At 41.7% G+C, this 14,648-nt stretch overlaps 1 protein-coding gene across 3 annotated transcripts in view; it reads right to left on the reverse strand.

The window, feature by feature from the left end:
* Positions 1-12,304: 12,304 nt before the first annotated feature.
* AKT1 (AKT serine/threonine kinase 1) overlaps positions 12,305-14,648 on the reverse strand; it is a 74,556-nt gene continuing 72,212 nt past the window's right edge. For all 3 annotated transcript variants that reach the window (XM_040602438.1, XM_040602436.1, XM_040602437.1), the window contains 2 exons: positions 14,334-14,436; positions 12,305-13,622 (listed from right to left, as the gene is read on the reverse strand). In XM_040602438.1, the coding sequence (XP_040458372.1) occupies positions 13,543-13,622; positions 14,334-14,436 (183 nt within the window). In that variant the 3' untranslated portion in view covers positions 12,305-13,542. The remainder of the gene's footprint in view (positions 13,623-14,333; positions 14,437-14,648) is intronic.

Consider the following 14,648-nt stretch of genomic DNA (forward strand, 5'->3'; position numbering starts at 1 on the left):
CAAAATGTAAATCATGTGCATAAACATGAATTGATTACATTCTTTTTTTCTTTGAATTTTAATGTATTGGTATTGTAAACAAGGGTGTTTATGTCAGACAATATGTAAGTTATATCACACTTTTTCTTAAAAAAAAAAACTAGACCCCAACAACAAAAAAAACCCCAAACCCAAAACCCTCCCCCAAAATACACCAAACACCCACATTCTATGTTTTGTTGCATTAAATTAACATACTGCACATATGTTTCTTCTCATAAAGATGCGAAAGAGTAAGGTGATTGCTGTGCCAAGGGTAGGACTGTAAAGCTGGACTGTGAAAGGTACTGGAGGGTGCTGAGCGAGCAGGCTAACATCACTAGAAGGCTGTTGTCCATCACCGAATGGCAGTGACAACTGGGAGATGGTCCTGATTGACTGAGGAAAGGTGAGGGTTATGCCATTCTTAGATGAGAACAATTAGAGGAATTATGGGCTGGTCAGCCTGACCCCAGTCCACAGGAAGATTACGGTGTGAATCCTCACAAAAGCTGTATCCTGCACTACACCCAGGCCCACGAAGGGCAAGAAAACAATTGGCAACAGTCAACACAGATTTATCAAGGGCAAATTAGGTCTGACCAAGCTAACAGCCTTTTCTGATGAGAGAAGCAGCACCAGAGGAGAGGAGAATGGATGTCATTCACCTTGGTGTCAGCGATGCTTTCAGCACAGCCCCTGCAGGTGCTGCTGTAGGAGCTGTATCCAGGGGGGACGAGGTGGGTAGAGGCTTCGCTGGACCGTCAGCTGCAAAGGCTTGTGACAGACAGGACAAACTCAACCAGCAGCAGGTTACCACTAGCCTTGCTGGAGGGTTACTGGAACCGATGCTATGGGATGGCTTTGCCAATGACCTGGCCAGTGGGACAGAGCAGACGCTTGGCCAGTCCCCGGGTGAGGCTGTGTTGAGGGCAGTGGTTCGTGCCTGAAGGGTGGCAGCACAGGAGCCTCAGCCCGGCACGGGGGAGGGCTGGCAGGGGGCTCCTGGGGCTGGGGAGGGCAAGCGCGGGGCCCTGCCCCGGGGACACTCACGCCACCCATAGCCCGGGCTGGGTGCTGACTGAGCGGGCAACGGCTTTGCAGGAAAGGACCTGGGTGTCCTGCAGGGGGTGGCACCTGAGTCAGTGTGTCCTTGCCATGGCGAAGGTTGTTGGGTTGCGTTAACAAGAGCAGAGGCAGCGCGGTTCCCCCTGCGTGGTCCAGAGGGGGTATCTTGCATGCAGAGGCCTTAGTTGTCCTGAAGACCCTGTGGTACAGAGAATGTGGAGGGGCAGGCGGCCTGGCGACTTCCAGTTCACAGACTGGGCATGTCTGTGGCCTTCAGTCTATCAAAAGCACAAGGATTTTCTGATTTTTCTTGGGATTGCAAGGCTGCGTATTCATGTGTGGTGCTTTTGAATATACTGGGGAATTTACAGTACCATTGAATTCAGCAGTCTTGGACCTGCTGCATTCTTCTGTTCTCCGAAGCAGTGACAGCTGCTAGCTCTCAGACATGAGGGACTGGTAAAAGGGTATGTGGTCCCAGTATGTCCACTCTTACATCCTGTTTACACTGCTAGAACTACTGCTATGATGAAACTTACTCATATCCTTAATTGTTTTGGTGGGCTGTGCTGTAGACTGCAGCATTTTGCAGAATATAGATTCCCGAGCCTAAATAATTAAAATTTCAACCAAGTAGCTTACATACATAGATGTGCATTATATTTTTGTATCTCAGTCCCAGCGAGTTTCATTTTAGAAGCTTGATTCTCCCACGCTTTCTTGCACTGAGTAATACTTTGCTAAATGGGTAATCTGATTGTTCTGATTTCTCTTTCCATGGTTGCAAGATTATTTACTGCCCCAAACTAGATTTTAAAATATTTTTACACCCAGTAAAAACAAGCTCAGAAACCCTGGACTGTAGTCAGTTTAGATGAACCGTATAAGGAATTAAAGTATAGTAAAATGTAAGGCTGACAATACTTGGTCAGTGTGCAAATTTTCAGTCTGCTCACAAAAATGTTAAAAGAAAGCCAGCTCGAAGACTTCCTTCATACCTTGTTTGAAGGTACGATGTGTACTTCTCTGAAAATGAGAGAACTTGGTCTCAGTTGGCTGTAATCACGTGTTGCTATTTACAGGCTAATCTTACAACACCTGTATATTTAGGTGGATCAGATTTTCAAGTGAATGCAAGAGCCTTCTTACTCAGCCATCACATGGAGTAAAGAAGTTCTATAGAAAACTGCTTCATTCACGAGAGCGTGTCAGTGCTGTTGAACACAACCATCTGTAAGTCCTGAAGATATCCTTTGTTCCTCACCTGTCCAGTACCGGAGTGTACTGTCTTGGTGAGACCACGAGCTAGAAGGTACTGTAAACCAAGGTAGAGGGATTTTCCCTGTTTGCTGCCACAAGTCTTCCACTCTGTTTACTCCATGTGCTTTCATATATCCATGTACTTGTTTAGGCTCATTGCCATAACCTTTTTTCTTACATCTTGTTCTGACTTTGTCTGTTCTGTGCTGATGCTACTGGTATGGACACAGCAAAAGCTTGTGTGCTTCTGTTCACCCTACCACTAGCAAGTTTTCCATTTACGGAAGCCCTTGCTGTCTTTGCTCTGCTGAAAAGACTGTCGAAGCTCCTGATGCTGTCCCTTCATTGCTGCAGGTGCTTGTAATCTACTGCAAAATGATGTGATTTGGGGTTCTTTCACCTTTTCCTTAGTGCCAGGTGTTCTCTTTGGTTGTGTTTTACAGTAAGTAAATTGTAGCTTAATGGGCAAAAAAAAAAATAAGTATAGCTTAATAGGCAAGAGTTCTGGCTTTGAGCTGTATCTGAAATGTCTGTAATATTAATTTCACACGTAGTCTCTTCTGCCCCAGTTAAATGAAAACTTTCATAATGGAGTGCTTCAGGAACACTGTCAGAAGTGAGACTGTCCTTTAAAGTTTAGTGGCATACATCACTTGGACGTGAAAACTAGTTCAAACCTCAACACTTGTTCTCTGTGTTTTCTCGAGAATTTCAGTTCTTGTGAGGCTTTTAACTGAGAATATTATTCTGAGTTTGCTTAACTCATGCTACCATCTGTTGTTCAGTAACTACTCAGAGCCAAGACGGCTGATGGAGATCTGAGTTCTCTTAGATCAGCACTTGGCACCATCAGCTTTTTCACAACCCAACAAGCAGTTCCAACAGCTGCATGCATGAATCACTTAAGTTATAGTACCCTGCAGCACCCTGTAAGAATGGGGTTTGACAATCTGGTCAGATGCCACACAAGCAAAAGTGCTATGAACTGAGCTCCTGTGAAGGTGTGACATAAATTTAAGATCATTATTTTGATACTTATTTTAATGTAATGTGCTCTGCAGTTTCATTACTGTTCAGAAAGCTTTGGGAATACCTAGACTGCACATAAGAATGTGCCATTAATTACCAAAAAAGTTCAGTAGGCTGGGGGTGTGTGTGTCTATGTTTATTTGTTACAGCAAACTGTTCTGACATGTTCCCTGTGGCATTTCATATTACTGAGAGACAGTTCGCCCCAGCAGAACTGCTCTTCACATGCTTTTGAGTCAGTCTATATTTAAATGTGTTTCCAGCAGTATTTTATTTCAGTTGTTTTAGTGTGGTTTGCGTAGCTGTGGATACATTCTTGATTATGCTGTATGTTTATTGAAAGATTTGCTATCATAGAATTATTTAGGTTGGAAAAGACCTTCAAGATCATGGAGCCCAACCATTAACACAGCACTGCCAACTCCACCACTAAACCATGTCCCCAAGCACCACATCTACATGTCTTTTAAATACCTCCAGGGATGGTGACTCCACCGCTTCCCTGAGCAGCCCATTCCCATGTTCACGTACTGTTCTTCTGCAAACACTACAAAACATTTCATCCATTAGCAAGCTGCAAGAGCACTTCTTTAAGGTTTGCAAAAGACAGCGTGGATTCCTTGTTGGTTTTGTAGCAGTTTGCTGACTGTACCACACCAAGCCCAAAGGACTGGTGTAAATCAGCCTAGTGTCGCTGGGCACACTGAGCTTACACAGCCAGGAGCTCATCCTGCCTGTAATTTGTGTTACACTCCAGCACTGTCATTATTTGCTTAATGATAACCATTGCTTTGGCTGAGTATTTTAACATAAGGCCATTCACAAAAGAATTTATGGAGTCCATATGTTTGTATTTCACTTAGCTGCCTAAATATGGGGGGGGAGGGAGTAATATGGAGGTTATATTGTCTTGATTTTGTTTTGAAGATGCATCTGCAGACTAGCTGGAGCCAAGCAGGGTAACTATAGGATGGGACAGTATCATCCAGGAATAGGGTGTTGAAACTTCTTGGGCAACTGCTACAGAGCTGCCTGGCAGGACTAACCTCCAGTTCCTCTTAGAAAACTAGATCAGTGGGTACCCAGGGGATAATGAGGGATGGGTGCCAGAGATGGAAAACCTCAGTGGGTCTGCATAAGTAGGATGGGACAGGACATGATTAAGTCTTGTGTTCTAAGAGTTTAACCAGTTTTGTTGAGTTGGACTGCAAGCCCTTCACATCATGAGAAAAATCGATTCAAGAGGTCTCAAGACGGACAGTCCACAGACTGAGGCAGTGAACTTGAGGATGCTAGACTGAAGAAGGTTGGTGTTGGTTTCCCCACATCTTAAAAGGGTTCTTAAGAGTTTTCAAGAGGATATGTAAATGTCTTCCATCAGCAATTTTCAGTTACTGTCTTATCAAGGATTTAACTCTGTTTTTATACAGAACTCCGCATAGTTGAACTTGATAGTTCATACCGCAACAGAAAAGATAAGCTAGATAAAGGGCAAAGAAATGGCTTGTTTTGCTTTCCCCAGGTTTCTTATATTTATCAGCTGGAAACCCACACAAATTTAGGGATGCCCTGGAACAGAAATAGATGCCAGACAGCGAGGGATGACCATATTGGTGGTATTTTTTCTTTTCTGAAAGCAACTGACTCCCTTCCCACTCTACTAAAGAAATCAGAGTGTGTGATGAAAGGCACTGGGCAGTTATCTCCTCTTTTTAGCCCAGTGACTTCTAGTTGTGCATTCGCAGCAGAATTTATATTAAAAATATCAATAGGAGTATGAAATCACTTGAAAACTCAATAGGAGACATGCTCTCTTCTTTGGTTAGGCCAGTATTTCATGCCAAAATACATCAGTCAGGATTCTATGGGAAATTTGAGGATGTAGGTTTATATAGACTGTGTAAGGTGGTCCTATATGTTTGGGTCAGATGACAAAATTCAACTTGCCTAGCTTTGCTACATTAAGTAACTATAGTAGCCAAAATCAGATTTCACTGATAAGAGTACAGCAAATACACCCATCCCTAAAGTCAAATACTCTTCTGTCTTCAGTGTTTTACATCTTCTAGAAAAGCCACCATGCCCAGATCAGCAGCAGGCACAGCCCTGACCCATGCTGGAGGCTCTGGCAGGACTTTTGCCCAGTCCACATGCCACACCAGATACAGGTTTTATCTGGTGTTAGGCTTTAACTACCATACCTCCTATTTGCTCATTAAATCCACACATGCCAGAGAGACCAAGGGAAGAGGTTCTTCCACCCTCCTTTTGCCAATTAAGAGGGAAGATTAACTGTATGTTGGGTCTCTGAAGTCTCCACAGCGAACTCAAGAAGCATCCAGCATCAGGACACTGGCCAAGAGAAAATAATTATTTAAAGTTAGACATGGTATGGCAATTTATAACACACTCTCTAGCAAGAACTGCAGAAGATCAAAAACAGGCTAAGGTGGCATAAAAAAGGATGAGAGACAGTAGGGGGAAAGAGGAGGAAGGAATCCATTGTTTCTTGTCTGCTGGGAAGAGATGGGGAAGACAAAGGTGGCAAAAGGCAAAAGAAAGAGAACTGGCATTCAGACAAAACTGACTAAAAAAAGAGAGAAGGGACAGAATAGAGCAGCCTGGTCTCTACAGGTAACACCCAGCAATCTGCATCCAACCTTCGTGCCACAGGGAAGCGAAAGCCCACCTCCATGTGCCAGCTTTTTTTCTGCTCCCTGGAGAGGAGCTGTGCTCTGCAGAAAGACAGATGGCATTGCCATTGCCTGCGCTCCTGTGGGGGATTTTTCCAGATGGGGAGTTGGAAGATTCTTTGTGCTGCTACAGCCTTCCTCTCCAGCAGCCCTCGGTGCTCGGGGCCTCCACCAGGCTGTGTACCCAGATCATATGCCGTTCAGACATGTGCACACAGGCATATTGGTACTGCAAAAGTTTCAGCTGAACCCATTAGAAAAATAAGCGTATTTCTATCTAGGATTTTCTTCATGTTTGAAAGGTATCCTTGTTGATTTTTCCTTTCTTGTAACATGCACCTGTGGTTTTCATTATCAAAAGATTGCTAATAAAAACTGAGTTACCGGCAGTGATCTGAAAAGAAAGTTGACACATTTTGCAGAGAGGAACCCAGACAATGCTGTGCTGTTCACACGCTGACTTCATTAGTCAATCTCGGTGCTTTCTTACATCGTTAGGATACCTCTCCTACCTCTGACAAAGCACTGGTGTGATGAGTTTGTCAAAGTTACCTGGAAATTCACTGGACAGTCCAGAAAGCATCACCCTCATCACAACTAAGTGAGCTGACTATTAGAATTAAAAAGAAAAATTAAATCCCTTTTCAGTAACAAGCAGCTGTGTTTGATCTCCACTTCTTTAACAGCTGAACAAATGAGCACAGAAAGTAAAACTTTGGAAAGGTAACATGATTACAAGTTTTACAATCAAGTAAAGGGAGATAATAAATTTAATCCCTTTATCTTAGTTACACATTAAATTTATGACAGCCTCACCTGTGTAAGTACATTTTGTTCTGCTTTCATCTACTTCCCTTCCTCTGCAACTTCCCAGTCTGCAGTTGCACCAAGTGACCTTGTTCCTTCCCCTCTGTTTTTACTCAGTTTCATTTTATACTCATTACTGGACCGTCGGCAGGTATTCCCATCTTCCTGTTTTGTTTTGTTTTCCCCAGTAATACTGGAATAAGGAACAATTGCAGCAGCTGTCCATGTCGTATGGAAATCTTACTATATGCTGCAATCATCCTTAGTACCACTCCGTATTTCATTATTAAAGTTCATTAAAGGGCTTATGTTTTCATCTTTCTGCACATCCATAAAGCCTTTAAAAATCACTGGAGCAATTTATCAAGTATATTAGAGAAGTTAATGAGCTATTTAAAAATCACTCAAATGCTGTTATCGCCTCCAAGCCTGCATGCAGGAAAAGGTGTTGCAATTGTTCTCTGAAGTCAGATCTGCACTTCACCGAATTAAAAAGCCAATTTCAGGGTAAAGAGCCTCTGCAGCACAAACTTGCCCTCAGCCACGCTGGGGTTCCGGACTGAGGCACCGCTGCCACGTGGAGCAGCTGGATTCGGGCTTGTCCGGAGACCCCCTCGAACTGGCCTTTCCAACAGCAGTTGGCAAACTGGAGGCACATGCGAATCCACGGGGGCCAGCTGTGCAGCTCCAGGTACAAACCACCCGAAGGGAGCTGGCAGCTCCAGCCTGCTCTAGAAACAACTTGTGAGCGACTTGCCTCAGACAGGTGAAAAGAACACGAAAGGGATCTATTTGGGGCATGACACTGTCGAAAGGAAAAGCTGCAACCACCAAAACCAGAGATGAAAGTGTCTGGTGGTGATGTTGTTTACGCCACCTTTCAGGAACAGCCAAAGGATCCTGCCTGTGAAGAGTGCAAATCCTACGGCAAAGCAGATGTCATCCTTCACCTGGAAGAGTAAGTATCTCTTAGGGTCTCCTCACCTCGTCACACCAGGAGGAAACCCAGAGTATCCAGCCTACCTGCAGCCATCTCAAGCAACGCAAGGGCAAGCACTGGTGTTCCTGATTTAGAGGAACGCGCTGACAACCTCCAGTTCAGTAAGTGACAACATACTAGAGTACAGCATACTCTTCATATCCCTGAGAAAATTACTGACCAAGCTATAATGCAATAAAACACATACAAATTCAAGATAGATACATACTTTGCTTAATACAGTAAGTGCAGTGAACCTGGGATGACCAGGGCCAATTACACAAAAGAAAATGAGAAAAATGCAGGATTTGTACTACTAGAAGCACCTCAAAGCAAGGCTGGTACCAAGTCACATAAATTTTATGAAAATAGTAAACAGGCAGTCAGTCTGGAAGTATAAATACATACCAGAGATGATAGGGAAAAAAAAATCCATGAAGAATCTCCTTCACTAAAGCACGTGCTCTCAAACCCAGGACCTAAATCATTAAACAGACTCACAGCCTAGCTGAGCTTTGCAGGGATTTCTGGAGATTGTCTAACCCAGTGCCTCTGCCCCAAGCATGTCCAGCAAGACTTCCCCAAAGGAGTCCAATTTGTTCCAATCACTGTACTTCACTAAGGTGAAAGAAGAATGATATTACTGGTTTTACCTTTTTCCAAAACAGTATAATGTTTAAGCATGTATTTGATGATCATTTTAATCCAATTTCAATTTCAGGCACTGTGCTGAAGATCACGGTTACTATTTTCTGGTTCTGATACAGGTTCTTTCAGTGCTATGCAACAGTTTTGCAGCTAACAGCATCAGTACTGCAGGAGCACGATAGCGCAAGGGAACAAATACGGTAGAGTTTACAAATAACTAAAGGTCACAATATTTGGGTAGGAATTGTTTCCTCTGTTTCTGTGAAGAATTTTCAGTCTCATCCTCAAAATAATTATAGTCCTTTCTGTGGGGTGAAAGTTACGCGTTGCTTTAAAAATGTGCAGAATTTGAGAGACCCTCAGAATTCGGAAAATACAGCAATTGCTGTCTGGGTTGTCATTAGCTTCTTGAAACAAAGACCTAATCAAGATGCAAAACACAAGCAGTTACAGTAATATGACAGAAGATACGAAGAAACTGTGTGGAAAAAGCCATAAAAATGGAACCTTAACACAGACTGGGGTTACATTTAGCACAGGCAGAAGTTCATAAAGTCCATCTCTAGAGAAAACAGTAGAGAGCCCACCACATGAAGTGGTGCTTCAGCGAAGAAGCTGAGAACCCAGCTAACATGTGCACTGAAAAACCAGAGAGGGAAGCAGCACTTTCACATACGAAGTCCTTGATCGGGTCCTCAAGAAAAAACCCACCACGCTCACAAAACTAGGATGGCGACCAGCAGTTACAAAAATTCAAATTTAAAAAAAAAAGAAAAAAAAAAGAAAAAAAAAAAGTGGCATGCAGGGACTACTTCAACAAAACGGTTTTGTTAAAAATGATGTCAGACACAGAGCAACTAGTCATCACCTGATTAGAATGCAGCATATGTTCCATTAGACAGCTACCCAACGTCTGTACACTCAGCTGCACTGGGGATAATAAGCTCCTGTTTGCTATAGGCACTGTGTGTTCTTTTCGTTTTACTTCTAGTGGCAATTAACCTCCCTGTTATTAAGAAAATTGAGCTAAAAGTGGGAGACAAACACACTCATTTGCAACACAGAAGAAACAAGACCCTTTTATGCTCACCCATTCCTTCAGATGTGTTTTTACCTCTGAAGCTTTTACAGTGAAATAAATCAAACCTTCCTCCTAAATTATCCTTTCCCAAACTTCGCGAGCAGAACACCCATGCAGCTTTCACAGGCGCTTTATGTGTGCGGGCTTCTTTTCTGCAGCTCCATCTCCTTGGAGTTTGGGTTCCCACTATAGGTTGTGACCTCTAATGTGGAACCACCATCCTAAATCCTGCTCCTGGAGATAAAAATCTGGCTTGGTATATGCCCTCTAGGAAGCAAAGGGTCTTTTCTCTGACAAAGATTTAAAGAAACACCACAAACGCTTAGGAGTGAGAAGAACACAGTACTCTCATAACTGAACATTTAAACGCCCATAAACAATCCAAAGTAGCAGCCAAGGAAATTCAACCCAAGTTAAAACAAAGATCATCCAGTTTGAACACATAAACCTCTTACCCTCAAACCTCCAAAAACTCTCTTAATTTGTTTCTCATGTGGCAAATAGGGACCAAATTCAAATAGCAGCTGAGATACTCGAGGTCTGCATCGCAGCGGGGCAGCAGGTGGAGGTTACCTGCTGGAGGGGCAATTGTATAGGAAGAAAAACAAAGAACAGTTTTAATTTATTAGGGTGGGGGTGGGAGGTCATAGTTTGTAATGCCATAAACCAGTGATCTTCACCCAGTTTAAAGGGAGAACAACCTGCCATACCCTAATGGGACTGTACTGCATGTTTTAGTTACACAAGGGAATATAAAAGAAATTTTCCACAATTACCTGGCTTCTGCCAATGTCTCTTAACCCCAAACAGCACAAGCAGCGCGTTGCCTCTGTTTTGACCAGACCTCAGCTGACCTCATCTTCTGTCGGCAGTCAGAGGCACGCAGAGAACTGCATGTTACTTATTTGCTCCTGCAAAGGTGACTTTTTTTTCTGTTTTTCTCCCAGCCTGAGTTTACAACCAAGTTCCTGGGCTGTAACACATGTATACTACCAGCGTTCTGCACTGGGGATGCACCATCTTTGCTGCAATACACAAAACCAGAGCAAGATGACATTTTTCAGCACCAGAAGGAAGAACGAGGAGGTTTTGCCTGTACCAAGAGTTAGGGAAGTTTTTAAGTTTCCAAATAAAAGAGCTCGAGGAATGTTAAGATTTAAGCAGTCTCTGCGTATATCATACCAAAGCAATCCAAGGTGAACGACACTCAGGTCACAGGCTTTTGTGCTAAATCAAAATGTAAAGAACACATTCTACATGTGCAGGTAGACAGCTGTAACGCTGGCAATCACTCAGTTACAGATGACGGGCACGGTGTTCTGAATAACGACAGGCAAAATGAGGGAAACATCCAGAAGACCCTGCATTCAGGTGTGGCCCTCCCAGCTCTCTGCTGCTGACAGTACTAAGATTCTCAGCTTTTTAGCAGTTTTGGGGGGTTTTGAGCTCCATTTTGTATATGGGAATTAAACCAAAAATCCGTTAGCAACAACCGGCAGGAAAATACTGTTCTGAGACAGGATCAACCTCAACAAAACCACCTGATCCGTGTCTGTTCCTGCATTTGAAAGAGCCGATTTTCCCGGGGCAGATTACGGTAACCTTTGCTCATTTGTGCTGCCTATATTTGGATGCACAAAGTATGTTAGTTCAGAGCTTGCTGGGGCTTGCAGACTTGCAGAAGAGTTCTTTGGACTTCATCCCTGGGCTGGCTGGCAACTCAGATGAAGGCTTGGAAGCAAAGGAAGAAGAGCAGTTAGGAGAGATCATTTGCAGAATGGGACAGGCTGTCCAGCATCAGTCTGTACAGAGACACAGATCCCTTCTTTCACCTTGCCTCCTTGCATAAAACATGCAGTAAATTGTACTGGGAATTATAGCTTATTCTTTGGACAAAAAAACGTTTTGGATGTTTAATGGCTTACTACAGTTGCAACTCCTGTGTTTAGTTTGAAGCATACTGCAGTTGTTCTTGGACATTCTTGTATTTTTCTCTGTGTTCTTGTTTGAAAGAGGACATTCCAGCCTTGTACAATTACCTCCTAGAGGTGGTTAATTTAGCCCCTAGAAAGGAAACACAGCATTACATATTGTACACCGGCCCAAGTGACTGGAACAGAAGTATCTTTGAAGCTTAGGGCCTCGGTAACACAACCTCAGTGGCATCAAGAGAACAGCAAAATGTGGCCTGTCCTCGTTCACCTCAAGATGAAACTATTTCTGGCACAGAGCATACTTAACAAAAATTTTCCGAAATTATCTTTGCATAATGATCAGTACAGAGATGACACAACTGAGGGGGGACAGAAAAGCCTAAATCCCTCCGTTATATGCACATCAAACTCACGGAACTGGAGCAGCTGTTGCATCTCCACAAATTCAGAAGGCTCCTACCACAAGAAATAAGAACCTAACTTGTTAAAGCAATTTTTATTTAAGTATTTGGAGGGAAAATTTCATATCATGAGTAAAAATACTAAAGTTGAATGTTGTTAAAAAGAAAAAGTCAAGATGATGGGCTCCCTGTGCAAACACAGCAGTTTCTGATGGAAAGGGAAAGCGAAGATGTTCATAACATACTCCCTTTCAAATATATAAAAAAATGCTAGTTAACTGCAGTACATGTCATCATTTTTTATACAGTCAAGAGAATGAAAAACAAAAAAAAAAAGCAATTTAAGAGAACGCAACCTACAATGGAATAAATTCATTCGCAGCAGAGACAGAATAAGACTGCTTTTATGAAAATTACAAAGAAACATGGTACAACAAAAATAGGGTGTGGGGAATTTTCCACTAAGATTAAAAATGAAAAACAAAACAAAAAAAAAATCAGTTTTTGAATACCATTATTATTCAAACACATATGAAGTTTCAACCTATTTTTTTTCATATACATGGGAAACACTGTTAAAGTGAATCTTCGAGAGTGAGAAGGCACCATGAACTGTTGGCTGATACCTTTAATGCACTCAAGAAAGAAGAAATGATCTGGCATGACACAAAAAATCATTAAGTGTTTATATATATTCATGTATCTTTTCATTAAAAAAAAAAAGCGGCAACAAGTCATTACTTCAGTGCCAAAATGTACTTTTGTCTGGCTGACTCACTCATTAAGGTGATTTCTCCCTTAGACCTGTACGGTATTTCTAACAGTGGTGAAACTGGGTGATTTTGCATTGTTGCATTTCATATTAGATTGGTAAATCAAGCATTTTCTAGGTTCTGAGAAGCCAATCCTATGAAGTATTCCTAAACTCTATGCAAATGGAATAATTAAATGCACTGTCAAGAATGAAATACTCATCTGTACGATGTGGCAATTCCACTGGATTCCGTTTGATATGTAATGTCTTGTAGCAGATGTTATAACAAAAATAACTTTTGCTTTTTGATTTACCTCACTGAGGCCATTAATGCTGTTCCTATAGTTGGTTTTCTGGAGTTGGATGACACTTCACTGCTGTCCAAAATGAGTTTGAACCTTAACCCTCCAGAGTTTGTTCACTTTGTTGCTTATATTATTGCACTAGCTACTAAAGTCTTATATCTTCCTATATAAATCTAATTGTTCAGAGTGCAGATTCTATATTTAGATAATGAACTGTATGAAATAAATAAAATAAGGGGATTTTCTGGTCAGAGTTGCTGATATGTTGAATACCTTAATTATTTCTAAAGTAAACAGTTTTGGTGTATATTCTTAAAAACCTACAGTCATTCAGCATAAAAGCCTTGACGTAATACTTTAAGAATGGATTTGTTTTCCTTCTCAAAAATGCATCAAAGAATTGTTTTAAATACAGAATCTGTGAGGCTTCCTACAAATTCATCTAAATCGTAATACAAACACAGTTTGTAATTCAGATAATATAGAAAGTTCTCTAGTGTCCATTGAAGTAAGGTCCCCAAAATGCAGTCTGTTTTGTTTCTGAATGGGAAAACATTGCAAAACATTAAGCGGTTCCACTGGCTGAATAGGAGAACTGAGGAAAATGAGGTCTTCTCTCATTATCTACACAATCCATGCTGTCATCTGAAAAATGAAAAAAAAAAACAAACACAAACCAGTAGATAACATTTGCTACCTTTTTGATTTTAAGTAAACAAACAGTAAGATAATGCATGGTGCAATTATTTCAGAAAATTTCACTGTCACCTTTTTCTTCCACAACTTGAAAGGACAAAGAAACAGGAACTCTTAAATCTCACCCCATTAAATGGGCACCACAGAAGATTCTGATTGTTGTACGTAAACAGTTGGTTGGATGTCCATTTAAAACTGCTAGGAGCTGCACTGCCTAAACCCATATTCTGTGGTCCGAATTTCTGGCAACTGCTATTTCAGAGCATCAAACATGCTCAGTTACCATGAAATTAAAATGGGTTTTGATTGAATATGGACATTAGTCCAAACTCAGTTGACTGCTCGCACATACACAGCGTGTGTGCAGACGTACACAGGCAAAACTCACAAACAGAATTATTTCCCAGTGGAAATGCGCAGATTTGGAAAAGACAACAGTACAAATAATTTCACTGTCTTCTAAAACAGGTGTTTTTAATTTCCCAAACTGGAATTAAGTTTCACATTAATTTACTGACTCCTTGGTCAAATACGTATATGGAAAACCAGCAAGTTTACACCAGTGCTTCTTCACGTGGTCTAAAGAGACCAAGTGACATTGCGGGAAATTATTTCTGGTGGCCTGGAGAACACAGTGGGAGACATCTGAGAAAACTTTACCTTGGTCAGGAGGAGTGATTGTTATCATCTGTGCTGTGAATTCTTCATCAAAGTATCTTGTATCTGTTTCAGATGTAACTTGTGGCTTAAACAGAGGTACAAGCTGTGAAAAGAAAAAAAAAGGCAAACACTGTCTATTCACAGGTTCTTGCAGTACTGTTTGAAACAGGCAGAATTTAAAATAAAGTTACAAGCTACTGTGCCTTCTCCTACATTCCTAAAAAGTTTTAAAAGCACCAGTTTGTAAAGAAGGAATCGTATAGAGAAAAATGTATTTATTTAGGTATACACTTCCTATTTAGGGGGCATTGAAGG

The sequence above is a fragment of the Falco naumanni genome, chromosome 7 (assembly GCF_017639655.2).
Source record: "Falco naumanni isolate bFalNau1 chromosome 7, bFalNau1.pat, whole genome shotgun sequence".
Lineage (NCBI taxonomy): Eukaryota > Metazoa > Chordata > Aves > Falconiformes > Falconidae > Falco > Falco naumanni.